General features: G+C 30.1%; 1 protein-coding gene across 1 annotated transcript; it reads left to right on the plus strand.

Annotated features, from left to right (window-relative positions):
• The first annotated feature begins 12,224 nt into the window (after positions 1-12,224).
• Positions 12,225-18,759, plus strand: LOC124354676. The gene is made up of 5 exons (XM_046805307.1): positions 12,225-12,316; positions 16,215-16,372; positions 16,480-16,584; positions 16,981-17,085; positions 18,504-18,759. Exons 2-5 carry the CDS (start codon positions 16,225-16,227, stop codon positions 18,581-18,583), a joined length of 438 nt encoding a protein of 145 aa, XP_046661263.1. The 5' UTR covers positions 12,225-12,316; positions 16,215-16,224; the 3' UTR covers positions 18,584-18,759.
• The last annotated feature ends 1,735 nt before the right edge of the window (positions 18,760-20,494 follow it).

The raw sequence follows: 20,494 nt of genomic DNA on the forward strand, positions 1-20,494 counted from the left end.
TAATTTTATTCTGGATCTAGCATTTTGTGTATTACATGATGCTAGGAATTAAATTAGTATGAAAAAAAGACCAAATTTAAAAGTTATAACTGTTATATTATATATATATATATATATATATATATATATATATATATATATATATATTATAAATATACATACATATTCAATTCAGTATATATATATATGATTATAGATACATATATCAACGGTATTATATTTTATAATAAATGTATTCTAAACATATCTCTGATCATTCTGATAAGTTAAATGAATCATTGATATAGGATACTCATATATTGAGAAGTCAAGTTAAAAAAAATCAATATATTCCTAAGGAGACAAATTAAGGGTTAAGGGAGAGAGCGCGCTTGTGACTGTCGGGGAGTTGCCAAACAGCAATATCGTTTATAGTCAATATCAGCCTCTTTTTTACTTCGTTCTCTGACATAGTATGAGTATCAGCTTTCGCAATATGCTACCTTATATTTTAAAATATTTTCTTTTTATTTTGAGCAATATTTATTTCTAACTCTTATTCAGGTGCTTATATTGAAAACTTCAAAAGGTTAAAATGATAAATAAAGAGTATTGCGAATAATATTAATATTTGTAATATTATTTACATGCATTATATTTTATACACATTAGTAAAATTAGAACCGCTTAAGGGTATTTTATCACGTGAATTGAATTCTGTTGCTCGCATGTTTGAGCAGAACTAGGTAATAAACAAATTCAAATCGAGCAATCCACTAACCTAAACTTTTTAAGGCCTCATTCACCAATTTGGGACAAACGAGAAAGGTATAACATACTGCTGAAATTGCAAAAGAAATCGTTTACTAACATGCACATAATGTGCAGAATATATACCACGTTGACACAACGACGAATACTTGTAATTTGTACAATTTGACGTTTATGTCTCTAGTAGGTTTTTCATCAACGGACTTTGTTTCGTACACGACAGTGGTCTTATACCAAACAACATTGAACATTTTAGTTCAACGGCTAAATAGAGTGACTTTATATGTGAATAGATTTGGACTTTTATTTATACATTTATTTCAGGAATCTCCTTAGATCCATTTCTAATGAGTGGTTTTATTATATGTCGATACCCATTTGTTGTAGCACTTTCACCAGTCATGTTATTGCATCTTACGACATAAATATACGATTTTTTGTATTTTTGTACACTTATAGCCTATGTACCTATTTAAGCATAAGCTTTCAAGCTTATAAAATGCAACTGCATTAGGAATTACTTACTAGATTTATCTCATTATATTTCGAGATTCTGTAAATATGAAACTTAATTAAATTGTATATTTAGTCCCATTGGGGGAAGGAGTGCAATATGACTGTTGGTTGAAATAATATTTTAAAAGTATAAAGAAATATGTGATCACGGTTTTGGTACCACTTATAGAGACTGGAAAAATAGATTATTCTATTAAAGTAGGAGTTTAAAGCAGAATTTCGGGGCACTGTAACTAGGCTTATAGACAAACTCTTGAAAATAAAACTAGATTTCATCTTCTTACGTCACAAAATAATAAATAACATATCACTCTCACTTCATTCTTACTCCTACTAGAAAGATATTACAGTTTTGTTCAGCATTTTGTTATTTCTGCATTAATACAAAATCGCCTATATTTTAATATTTTGCCTGCAGTTTCTAGTGGAGTTATTAAAACTGTTTTAATAGATTTGTTACATTCACGGAAGGATTAAGTGAAATTTAGACATAAAACGAATTTAAGCGATTCTTATTACCAATACTGTACTTAGATGAAAGAATTTCACTATACATTTCTAATTGTATTTCCATCACCCATTTCAGCCAACTTTGCCTTTAAAGGAGTGGAAATAGAAAAATGGAATCACCACCATAGTTTACGTGTAATATACATGCTTACTATGCAGCGTCCATATCAAAATATCCCTTTCTTATACCTCATAGTTTCAGAATCGAACGGTCGGCACTCATTATTACATAAAATCATAAAGACAGCATACATATCATTTATAAGAAGTAGAAGAGTGTTATGATTTTTATATAAGTCGTAAACTGATATTGTGTGGACCAAAGAAAAGTTTTGGAAAAGAGTCCATCTATTCTTTGGTGAGTCTAATTAACGGCCGTAAGAAAACGTATGGAAGGATATTGACGTTTATCACAGCGGGGCAAATGTGTAAATTTTAAAATGTTTCCCCTTCTCTTCTTTATAATCTGAATCACATAATTTAAACCTTTCTAAACAGTTTCTTCTCAGTTTAAGTTTAAGAGAGCGATTCTTAGTTCTATCTTGCTGCTTGGAGGGATACATATATATATATATAAAACAGTATTATAGTGAAACTCCTGTGCCTTTCATTTCATACTATAATGCATTTCGACAGCATAAAAGGCACAACTAAATTCCCAGAAACAATTACAATTGTAAGTAAGCACATTTCAAAAGTCAACTAAAACTTACAAATTGCTTGTAATGAGAAGTAAAAAGAATATTATAAGAAATATTATAAGAATTTATAGCTTATACAAGCTTTTAACCAAAGCTGCACTTTCAGTTTGTGAACTTTAATAATGTAATGAAATATAGTTAATACTTAACGGAAATTTCAAAGGAATAACACATTTTATCATCGTTTATTCATTTTCAAGTATATAGATGTAATGCATAAGAGAGGATGTAAAATACCTACTAAATAATTATAACAGGAGGTATAACAAGTCGTGTGTTCACGAGTACTGGCTATACATTTTGATACCACGATAGTACATTACACTTCTGTGTAATAAAGTTTCTACTTGACTTGACTGCGTCCTCCAAATTGGAAACTATTTCTGTTCTTTTGAAATAAAAACACGAAGAAATTTTTAATAATAATATAAATATGTATGTTTCTTAAAAGCATAAAATTAGGAATGTTAGTAGAAACATTTAATCTATTTCCGTTTGTAGCTGCTTTGGAAAGAGAACTCAACTTCTCGTACAGCTATATTGCTGTTTAATTTTCTCTCCATATTTTCTCCAAAAATATAACACTACATATTTCCCTTCTAAAGTCTTTCTCGAGTAGGGATATGAAAAATATGACAGTTAACTAAGTATTAAAAAGAAAACATCTAAATTGCTGTTACGTAATTTAAGGCTTCGACACTATTTTATGTGTAAAAAAAATTATTTTGTTATCAGGATTTGTAAGAAGTTAAAAGAATGAACCAAACAGTGGGAAGAAATATTATGATAAACAATTGTAGCCTGTTTGGTTTGTAATATCATGGTTTTAAAAGTTTGGAATGAATACCATGTCGTTTTATTTGAATATTCTCTGAAAGATTGGGAAACACAATGTTCGAATATTTCTGCGATAGAACACATGTTTGTTAAAAAATAATTTGCATCAAACATATAAAACTAAGTTCCATATTAATATTTGATAAGTATAATAGCTTGCAGTGGATTGTCCAAATATTGAAGTAAAAGATTCCATAGAAATTCTATTAAAAGTTTGTAACAGTAAAATCATTTGCAGCTGTAGATTTTGAACTGTTATAATGTTTAAAGACATACTATGTGAAAAATATTTTTAATCGTACCGATATTTTTAAGTAGTTATTAGTGTTTGGTCTGCTTGTGTGTTAGTGACCAGTATTATAAACTTTTAAAATCTTTATATAGTACTTTTCATTTGACGATATATTTTTAAAGAATAGTATTACAATATTGACTTTCTTCATTATTAAATTTCAATCACCTTCAACCACGCATAAACATTAATCATCCACTAGATTGTAAATCCCCTCCTAGAGATAATTAATCAACAACAAACAACAGTGATCCTCAATATTAGCATTGCACCAGACATTCAATATTGATTCATCTTCATCAACTGCGTGATAATTAGAATTACGCTAAATATAAGTACGCACTTGTACATCTGTTTTACAGTTTACGCTATAAATGGTAATGAAAGATACTTCTATTTTAACTGATACACGTACAAGAATCTACATAACGGGTCTAATGTTTACTTAAAAGTCAGTAAGTACGACGCAATTTTTGTCATCATGAAAAATAAAAACTTTTTTATATATAGAGCCCTGTAGCAAATACAAAAACCTTAATTTTTATGTAAATCAAACAGACTTCCACAGACGATAATACGGTTACAACGTTAAAGTATTATTAGTAAGGCTTTATTGTTTATTTTTAGCTTTGTTACTTTTCCTCTTATCCACAGTTCAGTAATGTTTTTACGATATGGGATAAACTACCAGTTCCGATTTATAATAAATTATTAATCAAATAATCTACTTAATGAGCTTTTATTTAATAAACTATTTATATACAATAGATAAAAATATTTGTACATGATGAAGCAAGAGTTTTGATTCGTATTAGGTATTCCTTAAAAAACAAATTAAAAGTAAGATTAACAATCTCAGTTTTTACAGCGTTAGATTGCCGATTTCCGAGTGTTACAGTGAATTATAATTGGGATCTGTGTTGATATAGGTCAGATTACAAAACCCTGTGTGTGACCGTCATACTTTTTACCAGTGCCATCGATCTTGTAGACTGCATAGATTTTTACTCATAGTCTGATTAATGAGATCCTAGCATAGGCCTGTAACCCATCAGAATGGCCTAATGAGGCTTACAAGAAGATGGGTTTCTCTGTGAAATTACCTGTATCCTCAACATAGAGTAGGATAAAATATTTTTGATATTTTAATAAATCTCAGACTTTTCATTTACAGATAAATACATACCTGGCAACAAGTAACATATAGTATTTTCAGCGAGAACTGTGTAAGTCTTACAGCATTTACATTAAAGTGATGTGACCTGTAAAAGTAAATATCACTTTAATAATTCAAACATCAATGAATATGAATGAGACTGTAAGGCTCTGAGGGAACGACGACAGGTGTGGAATGACCGTCATCAACAAGTAGTCTCTCCTTGAAAAAGAATATCATATATCTCTCTGTAATATAATTTAAGTATAATAGTTCTCACGGTGACTATGTTTCATACAAACATAGATATTTTCGGGATTTACAAAATGCTAACAGTATTATAAGTACATAATTTATTATTAAATTACAAATAGAAATGGAATTTCGTAGCATATAATCAAGTTTTAATATCAACACGATAACAATTACACAATGATTTTTCATACATTGCAAATATATGTGTATAAAATAAATGAGAATAGAAATTACGATAGTCAAAAACTATGGTTTATAACTCCATATATAAATTATAATTCATTTTCACAGTCATGCCTCCATCTCTCATAGCATGCCAGAATGACTTCATGGAGTATTTTATACTAGCTTAGTGTATAAACCTCACATTATATCCATTGCTGCACATAGAGATGAACTGTCAGTATTAATGAATATGGAGAAATTTTTACGTACTGTTCAGATAGTAGTGTAGAATTAGGTAGTTCCAAGGACTCGGGTTATGTATTGTATTGTATTTAAAATACAACTTGTTATTTAAAACTAAACTAAAAGTTCCTACCTAGTCTCTTTAAAGTATTAATTCCAATATAAACATCTCATCGATCCTCCTGTCTATTTGGTGGGATAATCCTGTGGCTTGACTAGTTATTTTGTTGAATGCTGCAGCGGCTTATAAAGAAAAAAAGGGAGGCTTATGTCCCTTAGTAAAAAAGTGTACCTTTAGACATAGTAACCTATAGTTTATTTGGACAACATTTATTATTAGTCCATTTACCTCGTAATACACTATAATTACGGTATTTTGTTTTTCCCTGATGTTTAGAAAGTTTAAATTGATTTCGTAAAGAGTTACTGTACTGTACACTACAATAATGTTGTCCTTAACAAACATGTAGAACGCTCTATTTTCTCTAATATAACATTATATGCACATTTGCTTGCCGTCAGTATAATATTTATCGTTGAAATTTAAAGGAAAATAATATAAAGAGTGCTCAAGTTATTTACAAACAACGACATATACGTCAAATATACGTCGTCAGTTAAATAATTGATACTGTAGAAATTTATAACCTTATACAAATTTCCGTATATAGAAAAGTATTAATTAACCTATTAACCATATGTAATGTTCTTAGAAGACAATAATAACTATTTGCATTTTAAAAGTTAGGCATATACAATGTATATTATACATATTAGTGTAAGGTAAGTTCAATTTAGTAAACAAGACCTATAGAATAATTGTTCCTCTTGATACAACGCATAAAATAGCTCGTAAGTGGATTTATAAGTTCATCTATTGTTTATTAAATTAGATTAATCGTAGAATATCACTACGAGTTTAGAATAGTTTAGTCTGAAATAACTGATTTTCTTTTCAGTTAACTCTATTTCAAATTTGTTGAACACATAATATGTGTTTTGGGTTAAAATATATGAAATGTAAGTTATAAAATATTATATACAGTAAAACGCATTTTTGTTCTTAACGATTTGAATAGTTTAACTGGTTTTCCTATAATAAATGCAATGAATATTTTTAAGGAGGTTAACCAAGTAAAATTTGTTGCGAAAACAGTATATACACACATTGGTTGTGAAATCCTTGCAACATCTTTACGACTTCATATATGAGTGTTGTAGGTTAGATATAATTATTTTTGTTAATATGTAAAATAGGTATGTATAATAAACTTATACCTTATCTTATAATAATAATTGTTATTAAATTAAACCTGGTTGGACACTAACGATTTTTGTGTACAATAGCCAGTTACTGAGTCTACCTATATCTCCTCGAAAGGGTTAGCATTCAAAACTTTCATCATAAATAGAGTTTAAATCTTAACTATGAAATACAATTTCCCTGTTACTGTCTCTACAGGAATGACCTTAAAAACATAGTAGTCCCCAAATAGTGACCGCAGTTACTTGAACCTGCCAAAAGGTTCTTGTTTGAATGACCACTATTTTGCTTGTATAAGTTGACAGACTAAGTATTATTCTGACCACCATCTTCTCTAACCGTAAACCAGGGGTTACATTATATAAAGGTTTGAGGATACATTTTGGTTAGGCCGCAAAGTAACCATTTTTAGACCAGAGAAGGTACAGAAAATTACAACGTGTCAAAATCTAAATAAGACTAAATATTAAAGAAAACAGCTGTCGCGCTTTTGCTAAATTTCTTTATCAACTGAAAAAAATTACTGTTAATCCCCTGCTACAATTGATAGAAATAGCATCTGAGCTGTGAAAACAGCAGTGTCAAAATAGAGGTTATTTAAACGTAAAATCCATAGATTACAGTAAGACCAAATACAGAAAATTACAACGTGTCAAAATCTAAATAAGACTAAATATTGAAGAAAACAGCTGACGCGCTGCATGTCGTTATGAACTGAAAAACATTACTGTCAATACCCTACTGGAATTAATAGAAGTGACATCTGAGCCCTGAAAACAGCAGTATCCAAAAAGAGAGGTTATTTAAACGTAAAATAAAACTTCTGTTTACTTTTTATTACTGAAGATGGCCTATAAAGGAAACTGAATGAAGAAAACTTTAAGAATTTAGGATTTATTGAACTTATAAGAAAAATAATTAACAAATATTATTTTTATACAGCTAGTTTGTTAGTTTATTTATTTTGTAGTAACATATCACATATCAATCTGCCATTCATTTTCAAACATTCAAAACCCAAATGATATTTACTTGAAAATTTTCTAGGATTAGGAGTTTTATAATTCATTACATATATGTCTATTTAACTGCACCAATTTGAAGTGTCAGAAGTATAATACTACTTATCGATAACTCCAAGAGATCGGAAGAGCTACAGCACGAAGAGAGCTCACGTAGGCATAAGCAGGTTGAATGCCTCCAAAGGACTACAGTTACCTGAGGTAGGGAGCTACCTTCTGGTTGAAGGCTTTTTGATGCTGAGATCTCTCAAGAGCGGGGAACTCTAGTAGACCAAGGAAGCTGATAGCAGCCAGTTGTCATAACCTCTTGGAGGCTACGATATTTTGATGTATCGCAGCTACCAAGTAAAAAGGAATTTATAGTGGCTGGTAACATAGAAGTTTTAAGAGATAATTGAAACCTTCTTGTTGATTTTAAAAACTATGCGATTCTATAAACTTCGTTTATCTTTACGTTAATATTGTAAACTAATACAGAAATAACTTAAATTTTGTGTCCAGTGTTTTTTAATTTACATCACGAACAAGTAATCTGTATCGGCCTCAGCTTCCCCCACACTCCCTCAGGTACAATACTCTGAGAACTGAGATACTGCTTGTAACTATTGATGAACAGTTTTTCCTAAAACATCACTTTTACACATTCGTTGAAATAAATATTGGGTTAAATCAGTTTTATTTTTTTAAATATTTCTGTGTTGTTACTGATTACGTAATGTGCTATAGGCTTATCTCTTACAAACAAACCTTAATAATGGAATAAAAACATAACGACTAAACCAACGTATGATTACGTAGAGTTTACGTCATGCCGATAAGTCAGCTAGACTCTAAGCACATATAACTATGACCCAGCTCTAACACATTTGCACTGGATTTTATGGGACTTATGTATACACACTTGTTTATTTATGCAAAATAAATTTTAATCAAAAATTTACAATTTAATATACACTATTATCTTAAACTTACCCAAACTACCTAAACCATTGTTAACCTAACTTAATTTTTATGTTTCTATAGAATTTTAGTTTTAATTTATCATTGTTACAGATTTTATGTCTATATAACGACTTGGATTGTAGATATTAATATTCCAGAATATTAATATTTAAATTATCTATGAGACGTCCAAGACGATATAAAGTATGTTTTTTATTAGTAAGCTCCGAGTGAATCTTCAGTGCAATTTATTACTAAATTGTGAACTATTAAATATTATCTGGTTTGTCCAAAATAAAAATCACAGTTCTAAATCAAAACAATGGATTTATTTTAAACTTGCAAATTAATTAGTTCAACGTTTCAGAAATTTTCATCACTCTATTTTCCACAAAGAATTGACAAACCGTTTAGTAAATTTAAAAGTTCCCTTGGCAAGAAATAAACAATATTAATCAAATATATCAAACTAAAATCAGAGCTCTCTTCTAAAATAAAATAATAAAGTTTTAAAATAAAAATCAAATATTACTTGGAAATAACTAAAATAAAAATGTTTATGTCTAACTTCACTCAAAATTCAAAATAAAATTTAAACTTTTCGATCCACTATTTGAACTTTAACTTTCAAGTCTCTGCAATTCAGATTATAACTCTCTCAAAACAATTATTAATATTCAATTAATTTCCAATTAATAATTCACAATAAAACAGTTCCAATTAAATATTAATAAATTAATACTTTTCCAAAACTTAATTAAAGTTATTAACAAAGTTCAATTTTAATTCACTTTTCTTGCAAGTATGAAACAAATGTAACTTGTATGATTCTATTAGGCCTATGCTCTATTGTTCTTATAGAATTAGTTATTCAAATTGCTCTGTAGTTTCTATGAATTTAATTTTTTCCTATAAAAAAACAGTAAAATTAATTTAATATCAGATCAGGAAGACTATTTTAATAAAACGTACAATAAATTTGGTGCTTACCTCAAAATCCCTCGCGGAAAAAAATTAAGAAACACGGCGCACTGAAATCAACATAACTCCCGATAATAACCAAAATAAGGGCGAAAACTATGAGCGGGCGCTTAAATACTTCCCTTTCCAATCTACTTTGCAGGACATCCGCGGTGTTCTCTCATTGGTCCAGCTCTATCAAACAAGGAGAACAATAGTCGCAACAAGACAAGTTCTAATCATTTTTACCCTGACTTTTCACAATATAATCTAAAATTAAATCCCGATATTTCGATCCCAATAATTTTAATTTAATTTAATTTTTAATTTAAAAATAAATCAATGTAGCTTTAAGAACGCTACAATGTCGTAAGTTGATTACTTTCAAAAGCTTTACTTACATGGATCGCATTAAAAATTATAAAGTAAATAATCATAAATATTGAATTATTAACATCTAACAAGTATAATTCCAGAATTTATTAAAAAGAAAGTAAAAAATACCGTCAATTCAAATATGTAGTTTTATTACAAATACTTAAATTTATATCTCCCACGAAGAATAAAGGGTCTAAAAACAAAAGCTACGTATTCTGTTTGTTAATTTCATTATTTCCAACGGACATCATCCAATTTACAACTTGTAAATAATATGGCAGACTTTAAAGATAATAATGCAATACAAAAAACACAAAATATAATCATCTGCATAAAGCAGAATAATAAATAATCAAGGTATGATACCACAATAAGGATAAATATAGCTTACATCAACAAACTAACTACTTAGGGAATAAATAATACAACTATATAAAAATCTATCAATACAAGAAACAAATCCATGAAGCAAATAACAGAAGAAAAACAACAAGAGAATCTTAATACCAATAGCAATTGAAATATCATGTATAAAATTAACAATGACTAATAATGTCAACAACAATCCAACCTGCATAAAAAAAAAACAATATCAATTGCGAGAATCAATGATAAAATGACAATAGCAATAACTAACAAGCAATAACAAATAACAAGCAATAACACAACATTATAATCAAAAAGAGATAAGATATTCTGACAACAAACAAAAAGTCACTCGGAGCCATGCAACACAGAGCGCTCGACAGAAGCTTTTAACTGGTTAGGAGAACAGGAAAAGAATTCCAAGTGATTGGAAATGCGGTTACCCAATACCCAGCCGTTGAGTCCGCTGCATCGTGCAATCGGCTATACTACTACTCCCGGCAGATTTATATTTATAATTTTACCATCGTATAAGGAACTTCAAAAAGTAAAATTAGGAAAGAAAATGTGTTTTTCTATATGAGGTCTGAATTTGAACGTAAAAACGTTCTTGTCAAATCTACTCTACTATTGGCTTAAAGGTACACATCTCGCTGAAGAGTTACAAACAATAAGGCAAGTTTCAGATGGTAGTGGTGGGTAAAATAAAATTTCAATAATGCAGCTGATGGCGTAGAAATAGTTAGGACATGACTATACATCTAAACAGTTTAGTTGGTTTTTTTTAAGTAACTGGGAGTTATTACCAACCCCCTGACCTAGTGTTTGATCACATAAAAAACTGCGCACAAGATAACTAGTATTGTTGTAACGGAAGAGTATCTTTCAGAGAATCTTTCAGAATGAGAAGTATTTTACTGAAAAATATAACAAATTTATTGTTTGAAAACTTTGAAAACATGGTATTTCCAAATCAGCAAATATTCATGGATTATATAAACCGTAAAAATACCCCTCAAAATAGCTGCAATATCGTCGTACGAGATGAAACTATTTAAAGCGTGATATAAGACGTGATTTATCCATAACAAACCTTGGCTGTTATCAACCCATATGTTTTTTGCCAGAGGGGTTAAGCTTAATAAAACAAATGTTAATGATGTAAAGGTGCTGCTTACTAAGCAGTATGGTACAGACCAGCGGAATTTACCTAATTTGCCATTTTATAACCATGCAATTTCTAAAAACAACAATTGTACAACCCAATAATGTGGTGGTGACCCTCTATGTAGGTTTAGAGAAGTCGTTTCTGAGCTCAGATTGTAAAAGAAAATATTTAGTAACAAATGTGTTAATAAATTTATTATTAACACACTACATTTTAGCTGCGTCTTTTGGAAATTCTAGTAGTGAAATAAATAGTAATTTTTATACTTATGTTATACAGTGAACTTTGTAGACTAGTGAACTTCGTAGTGCGAGTAAATATCCTTTTGTACTTACTCTTCACACTAAAACACATTTCACGGCTATTCATTTATAATACAGAATTACTATAAAATAATATAATAATGTATAATATATATCTATATTATATCTTTATATGGAATATAAAATTGTGTTGTTGCAGTACATTTAGTGTAGCTGATGGTTTAAATTTAATCAATCCACTTATTACTGCGTACAAAATTGTACGTAGTTACTGACTATTACACGTAAAAGTTATACAGAAACTTACTTCAATTTTAATGGTTTATTACTAAAACATAAACGCTAAATTGGAATAAGAACAATAAATGAAACATAAAAGGAAACGTGCTCTGTAATAACAAAATAATGAACCCAAACATTTTCGTCACGTATCAATAGACTTTTGCTTGAAAACGCCTATTATGTAGAGATCGTATAAATAACGTAAGAGTATAACTCTACAATAGTTTATCTGGTTTCAATCTTAAGGTAAGTCTCAGCTATTCCTATTCGCTCTTTATTCTAGTTCCCTTAATCACAGAGCTTCTAATAACCGAATTAGTACTTTATTACTAACAAACAGTTTCAAATAGGTGTTAGAGTGGATTTTGCCCGAGGTTGTTTTGTAGGAAGATAAATCTTAATATTTAATTGAAATGCTTTTTAATTGTTGGAAAAAAAACCCTCAGATAATATTTAAACCTTCAGACAGAAATATTTGATTAATACAATTTAAATTAAATTACAATTTAAATTTCAGAACAGAGCTTGATAAGTAGTGTTGCAGGTAGCAAAGACAAAGTTAATTTCTAACTTGTATTCCAGCAACGAATTTACTGTGGCTATTGCATTATAAATACTCCCGTATAATTACTCTTATAAAACCAAACTTTACGAAAAAAGCTCCGAAGGCTTTAACTTAAGGTACTCGAATATGGTGGGCTCATTTGGCATTCAGATTTGGCATTTTTACAGTGAGTTAAATAAAAAAAGAAAATTAGACATACAATGCCTACACAAAACATTATTCCGTAACTATAGCCTAAAAACAACAAGACACTTACAACGCACACCCTTAGTAAGGTCTACTTTGAAATGTTGCATAGACTTAAAACTGACTCCCTCCATACACCGATAGTAGATAAGGTCATTCGTTATACCGAAATAATTCTGGGTCCTCCGTATGCAATTATATTTTAATTATACTGACAAGTCAAACTAAACTAATACGCTGGAAGTGCCTTGGAAGGTTTTATACCGAAAATAAATGATAAGGGCAGACAGTACTATTAGACTTAATTAGATGTCATACAGCTGCATATTTATATATTTATTTAATAGGGCAATAAGGCACACTCAATTGTGTTACCGTGATAGAATTTAAAAAAGGAAAAGTATACACAACTCACTCACTCTCTCTCTCTCTATCTCTCTCTCTGTGTTTGTGTGTGTGTGTGTGTGTCTGTTTTGTTATCAAGGTAGTACGACGAACTCAGCTATAGCATCGTTAGAGGATTAAGGCGGTTGGAAATTCTCAACCTCGTTAAAGCGTAAAAAATAATATCTAATTCATTTGAAGAAGATGTGCTCAAGTATATACAAAACATAATATTGCAGTTAAGTTAAACTATGATCGTCTTTTAACCATAACACTGTAATAATATATACCTGATATATGCTTACTTAATTTTGGAAAACCGTACAGCACTCCATACAATTACATCATAACTGCTATTGCTAATTGGTATAAGTAATTAAAATGTAAAAATTTCTAGTGAATCCGAGGTAACAGCTAGTATATATTTCAACAGATTGTATTACGAGTAAATATACATTGATTGATTAAGTATAAATAACTAATTCTTGAAATATCACCACTTTGCTGAATAAAGTAAAAAATCTAGTAATATCATCATCCAGCTGTTTATATGTGACCTTATAGACATAGGTTGCAAAGAGGTTTGTGTAATGTTTATGTCACCGTTATAAGAATATTTAAAACTTAACCAAATTAAAGTTTTAATTACTACTTTATCTGAATTATTTTCTTATTCTATTGATACATACTACATTATATACATGTAAATATTTGAAATCAATGCATGGACAATTGTGAGTAACTATGAAACATTTTTGTCGATTTCAAGTAATTTTAAGCCAAAATGCAAATGTTCTAATAAGAAAAAACATCTTTACCTTTAACGCATGTCAGGGATAAGGCTACGGTTATCTATCCAAGACGTTACGAGTTTGATTCACACAGAGGTCAATATGAATTTACAGGCGGATTTATACCGTGGTTAGCGCATAAATTCTAGTATATGCTGAGCTGTGGAAGCAGCTCACCAAAACTGTAAGATATCCGTATATATAGATAAAAGCTAGTTTAGGAAAAAGGTTGGAGTTTCTGTTCTAGAGATACATGTACTATTCTTAAAATATGCCCTAAAGACCAAAAGTAAACAGCTTTGTCTATTACTGTATTTCACTTAGATTTTTAATCATACGCTCTTTCAGGTATAGTAGTAGTTTCAAAGAGCTCTAGTAGTTTTTTTACGGTTATATGACGTTAATTACGGTGCCGTTGATTGATAACAACAAGTGCTTTATCGTATAATTACGTAACTAATATGACATCCTTTTTAATTCATGCAAAAATTAATTTTATATCTTAACAAATTTGTTTTCCATTAGTTGTTTTGAACATCTGTGTTATAATTGTAATTTACAGTACTCTCGTTCTATCATACTGATGATTGACTTTTAATGAATGAAGTAAAACTTCAACAGGCCCTAATTTATAGAAACAAATTTCTGCTATTCATTAAAGCAATTAACACAAAATTTACTTAACACGTGTCGAAAATCTCTAGTACGATAATAATATTTTAACTTAGACAAGTTGGATATATATATACCTGAGGAAGATATTAGATTGCAGATTTCAATAAGTAGTGTAGCAAATTTTATTATCACTGAAATATGAGAAATATGAAACATTTTTGGAAAAACCCTGTTTACTTCAGAAATCTCTCCATCAGCGAAAGTAAAATTCAAACAAAGAATGTACTGTTAAACTACAGTACATTCTTTGTTTGAAAAAATTTTTAGAACAATTTTGTTATGAATTAAATATGTACAAGTAAGAAAGTAATAGAACCAAATGAAATAAATATCTCATATCTGTATGTATATAAATATGTGTGTGTATATATATATATATATATATATATATATATATATATACAAGGTCTTCTACACATTACTATAGGGAATATATTTGAGTGTCACAAGTGTAATATTTTTTTAAGGTTGTACAAAAGATTTTATAGGTAAAGTAGCAGTAAAAAAATCAAATTGTTTTTAATACATTACAATTTCTATTTAAATAGAACAAAAACACAAGCAACCACCTTTTAACACATTGTCTGATCACTAAGCACTCCACAAGCACCAAATTCCGTCACTTCCCACTCCTTCACTCAACCACTCCCGTCACTCCCACAGGCCCATCAGTAGCCATGAAGCAGACTTGTCACTCAGTACATATAACACTATAAGGGAAACTGTTATAAGGGCGAAAAACATGGACTTTAACAACCTGTTAAACTTGTTAATCCTTGAAATGGAAGGGAAAGTTAAATTGTTTCTCTTCTTTTTTATAATATATTTTGTGTTTCAATGATATCAGGGATAAAATAGAAGTGATTAATAGATAAATACATGTCTTTTTTTAGTAATAGAACGTATAATTGAAAAATTATGGCATAATACATAGTCTCTTGACAAGATGTCTCAAGCTAAGAGTGGATTATTATCGAATAGTAAAATAAACTCGTTCACAAAAAAAGAACATTAAAAATAGTTTGTAAATAATGCACCTATATCTTTCAAATTGGTTTCAAAGTTTTTAAAATGAAACTACTTAACATTTTAACCGTAATTAAGAATATATTATTATACCATACACTTTGGTTGAAACGAATCCTATTAAATCTTTTTATATGAAATTTTTATTTGAAATGGTTGCAAATAAACAGTGATATCTATGTGCTCCAAAATTTGCTACAAAAAACTTCAAGCATCTCTTACGAAACACTTCTGCCTGTTTATAGAGCTGACAGAAAATAAGTCTCACTATCACCTGTTACTTGTACCTTTTCTTTCACATTTAATGGCATCTTATTGTACACCGTTGTGCTATAAAATCTCATGTCAGAATATATCGAAATAAACTCTCATTAAACGAATCAACCTTTTAATATGGGAACGTGTTGATTAGTTTGAGTTTCCCAATCATTTTGCAGTTATAACTCTCTATTGGCTCACATATTTACCACACACATATATTCCTGTCATATTTCTTATACACCTGTTCATGTTGCAGTAAGGCCAAGATGTGGTGTGTGTTGGTCACAGCGAGTCTCACAATATTTTTTCTAGGGGTTGCACCCTCATCGCAAGAAGAAAATGTTGTGGTTGAAGATATGTACAGAGGTTCTGTACCCCCATTTTCCCCACGAACGGGAAGAGATGTGAGGGATGGTAAGTTTAATCAAAGGCGTTTTTTGTTTACAATGTCGATTATTAATAGTTAGTATTTTGAAAGTGGTGTGTGATGGTCACAGCGAGTCTCACAATATTCTTTCTAGGGGTTGCACCCTCATCGCAAAAAGAAAATATTGTGGATGAAAATGTCATGGACCAATTCCCTACAGGTGCTCCAGGGGGACGAATCGGAAGAGATGTGAGGGATGGTAAGTTTAATCAAAGGCCTTTTGGTTTACAATGTCGATTATTAATAGTTAGTATTTTGAAAGTGGTGTGTGATGGTCACACAATATTTATTAATTATTGATAGTATATTGTTGAGTTTCTAAATTTTATTAATGTTATAGCATTGGTCAACTATTTATTTATCGTTGCTGTTACTGTATTGTTATTATTCCTTGTTATTTATTGTTGTTTTTGTTATTTATATTTATAGTATATCACTCTGTTATTGCCTATGTTGTTTAAGTTAGAGCTTACATAAGACTGTGTATATTGATTATGATTTGTCATCTTGATTGCTAAGTACTTGATTTGTTGAATTACTTTTGTAAAAATGGTGGAACCGTTGAAATAAATAAATAAATAAATATTCTTTCTAGGGGTTGCACCCTCATCGCAAAAAGAAAATATTGTGGATGAAAATGTCATGGACCAATTTTCTACGGGTGCTCCAGCGGGACGATTCGGAAGAGATGTGAGTGATGGTAAGTTTAATCAAAGGCGTTTTTTGTTTACAGTGACGTTTGTTATTAGTTACTATATTAAATAGAGTAAGCTGAATTGAATTCTCGGATATTTCTTAAGATATATTTCACACGTGTTTGTAATCTTAAAGTAATACTATACAATTTGATTACTAGTCCCGAAAATATGGTGGTAAGGTTCGGCATCGTTCTAAGCCTGAATTTGAACATTATATAATATATTAATTTGCAATTAACAATATTTGTTTGGCAATTTGAACTTAATTTAGGCAGTGTTAAGTAGAGCCATTTATATAACAATAAATACACATTATGTTGTTTTAAGTGGCCAAAGTACACTTACATGGGTTTAAATATATTATTGAAATATACAATTAATTATTATCCATAGGAAAGGAAAAAATAAATATATTAGAATACAAGCGAAATATATTGTATTAAAGTCTTTAACAATAACAATTCTTATCGTAATTGTATGACTAATAGTTTTTAAATAGGATTGAAACAAACATATTTCTAATATTCAACACGAGAATAATATGTTCAATGAACTGTCGTAAAGAAAGAAAATTAAATATATTAAATGAAATGTAATACTATGGTGTTGGATCAGTATTGCTCGTTCCTGTTATAAGGATCTATTTTATTAAAAATTCACAACTGGTAAATGTCATTTAAAATAACTTAATACCCTAGTACTGAATTTTAGACATAGTTTTGTCGACTGGAAACTGCCATCCACCGTCGAGTGAAATACGTTCTTGCGTTATGTCAATTATCTAGGTATAATGTATTTGTAATTGGTAAATAATAATGTTTAGTCTGTGTATCGCTGCCTGAGACATGATCCCAAAGATCCTACCAGTTACAAAGTTTGATTCTTCCTCAATGAAAATGATTAGTTTGGTAACTGTAAAACCTTAAAGTCGTGGTTTATGGGCTATGAGTTTTAAGTAACTCAGAAATATTACGGTACTTCACGAACTATTATACATTTTATTACTAAAAGAGAAAACGAGTGGAGTAAATTCCTTGTAGACCTATAGCTCAAACCTCTCAACTCAGAATATAAGACTTCATAGCGATGTTTAGCTAAACTTATGGCATTTATCATCTTAAAGCATACTATATGGTATGCAACAGAATATTATTATGGCATAGCATGGACCTAATGTTAGGTTTAGTAAAACTGTGCAATTCAACATAACACAAACCAATCATTAGATTTTGTTCTTGAAAATACTAATTTGTGGGCTTTATATCAAAAGGATACGTTAAAACAACAGATTATTTAAAGTACCCCTCCCTTAGCATCAGTTTTGAGAAGTAGAGGGAAATAATTTCTCTCTACAATTATCTAATAACACCGTTTATTATCTATAATTGCGCATGGTACTTACTATAATGATTTATTCTAGAATTGAATGAAAGGCTCGTTGACGACAACAATGACAGTGACATGGAAGGCATTTGCCGTCCTCCTAAATGTATTATATAGTATTGTGTCCCTAGACCGGGGGGCAAGTAATTACAGCCAATCTTTCTAGCCTTGTCGGTCCTATCCATTAAGGTGACCTGCATCCACATCACGTTTTACAGCATACGCTTCAACTACGGCCTCATTGCACTTACTTGTAATCCATAATAATTATTAATAAAGTATTTAAAATAATATATTGGTATTTTTATCTTCCTGAAGTCTTTAGTATTTAAATATAGCAGGGTTATAGTGTAAATACTTTATATGCCTACGAGGCATATAAAGTTCGAAAGTATCTACGTACAAAGTAACACTCAAAAAACTTTTGTTATGTTTGCTTAAAACTTCTGTTGTTGTCCACAAATAACAAGGAAATTTTAACTGTGTGCAGGCTATAAAATGGATCTAAAGTAAATGTTGACCCTCTGCAGAATTTTGAACAGTTAAATGTTTACTATCACGTCACGAGCACACCTTAAAACGTTTGTATCCTGTGGCGTGTCACTTGCAACTGCATTGCAACTAATAGAAAACGAGATAACCATGTAATATATAGAATAATAATAATATTCTATACCTTATCTTAAAACCTTCTACAGAGGCGTAACTATAATGATTATATAGACTCCAATCTGCTGTCCATTGGTTTTAAATTTTGGCACATTCTATAGATATTTAAATGTAATATTGGATGTGAAAATAGTGGTGTGGATATCAATGTAAACTCGTTTACAAGATGGCGACTATTTTTTCGGTTGACACTGGTAGTAGATGTGTATTGAATCATTTAACTAAGAAACACACAATATATTGTTGTGATTTTCCATTTCTAAAATAACTTCAATAATTTTCACAAGCCTGATCTCAATATAGTTTGTCCACCACCGATTCAATTTTACAATTGGAGCGACACGAAGTGCTACCGCTTGCCCAACTTAGTATGTATAAAGGAAACACTGTGAAATACCGGATATAATATTTTTTTTAATATGGGAAGAAAGTATTTGAAATTACAGTAACAGCAGACCTAGATTAAAATGTGAAATTTTACTTTTATTAAATTGTTGCACTAAGATCTGTCATTTCTTTATGTGCACAGTCCTGTTGGGTCTTCTTGTTCTACCGCTATGAGCGTTACTTTTTGTGTCCCGAAAGGCTTATATATGCTCTACTGTAGCCACTGGAATAATAGCAGCTTACTTGGTGTTCTAAAAACTACACTTATAGGATGGTACATACATTTTCCAAAATATAACCCTTCAAAAACGACGTAGAACAAGGCCACAACACGTTTCCCAACCGGCTTCGCTGAGGTTACATCAATAATATCAAATATATAACTAATTTCTTTTTAGATATGTTTGTGAGGAGACAGAATGATAGACAGGTAATCATAAAAAAAAACATTTTTATTTAAATGTATACAGATAAATTCTTTTACCAAGTATTTTAAACAAGCTACAAAATATAATGACATTTTTGTTGTTTGAATTCTTTTTTATATCAGTGTTTGAAATGTTGATATTTCTTTTACACTACTAATCAACGATTGAACGACCCTTTCCGGGAAAATATCGAATTAGACAGGGTCATTTAGTCTACAGGTCGATGAGGCTACGACCCACTTTTGAAATTTAACATTTTCTACGTAAGTTCTTTGTAACAACAACTCATTAAATGGAATGAAAAGGGTCAATTACTCAACTGGGTTCGTAGAAACAACGCCACGTATTGTCTTTTTAGTTGAATATTCAAAAGCCGGGTCGTTGTCTCAACAACCTTAAATTACATTCTTTGTGTCAACGGACCACAATGTAGCAATGTATAAGCAATGTGAAAAAGGGTCATAGTGACAACAACCCATTTTCGATTCAATGAATAAAATATAGTAAGAGGGTCGTTGAGACGACGACCTACTTTAAGCTTTTT

Source organism: Homalodisca vitripennis, chromosome 2 (genome assembly GCF_021130785.1).
Source record: "Homalodisca vitripennis isolate AUS2020 chromosome 2, UT_GWSS_2.1, whole genome shotgun sequence".
NCBI lineage: Eukaryota > Metazoa > Arthropoda > Insecta > Hemiptera > Cicadellidae > Homalodisca > Homalodisca vitripennis.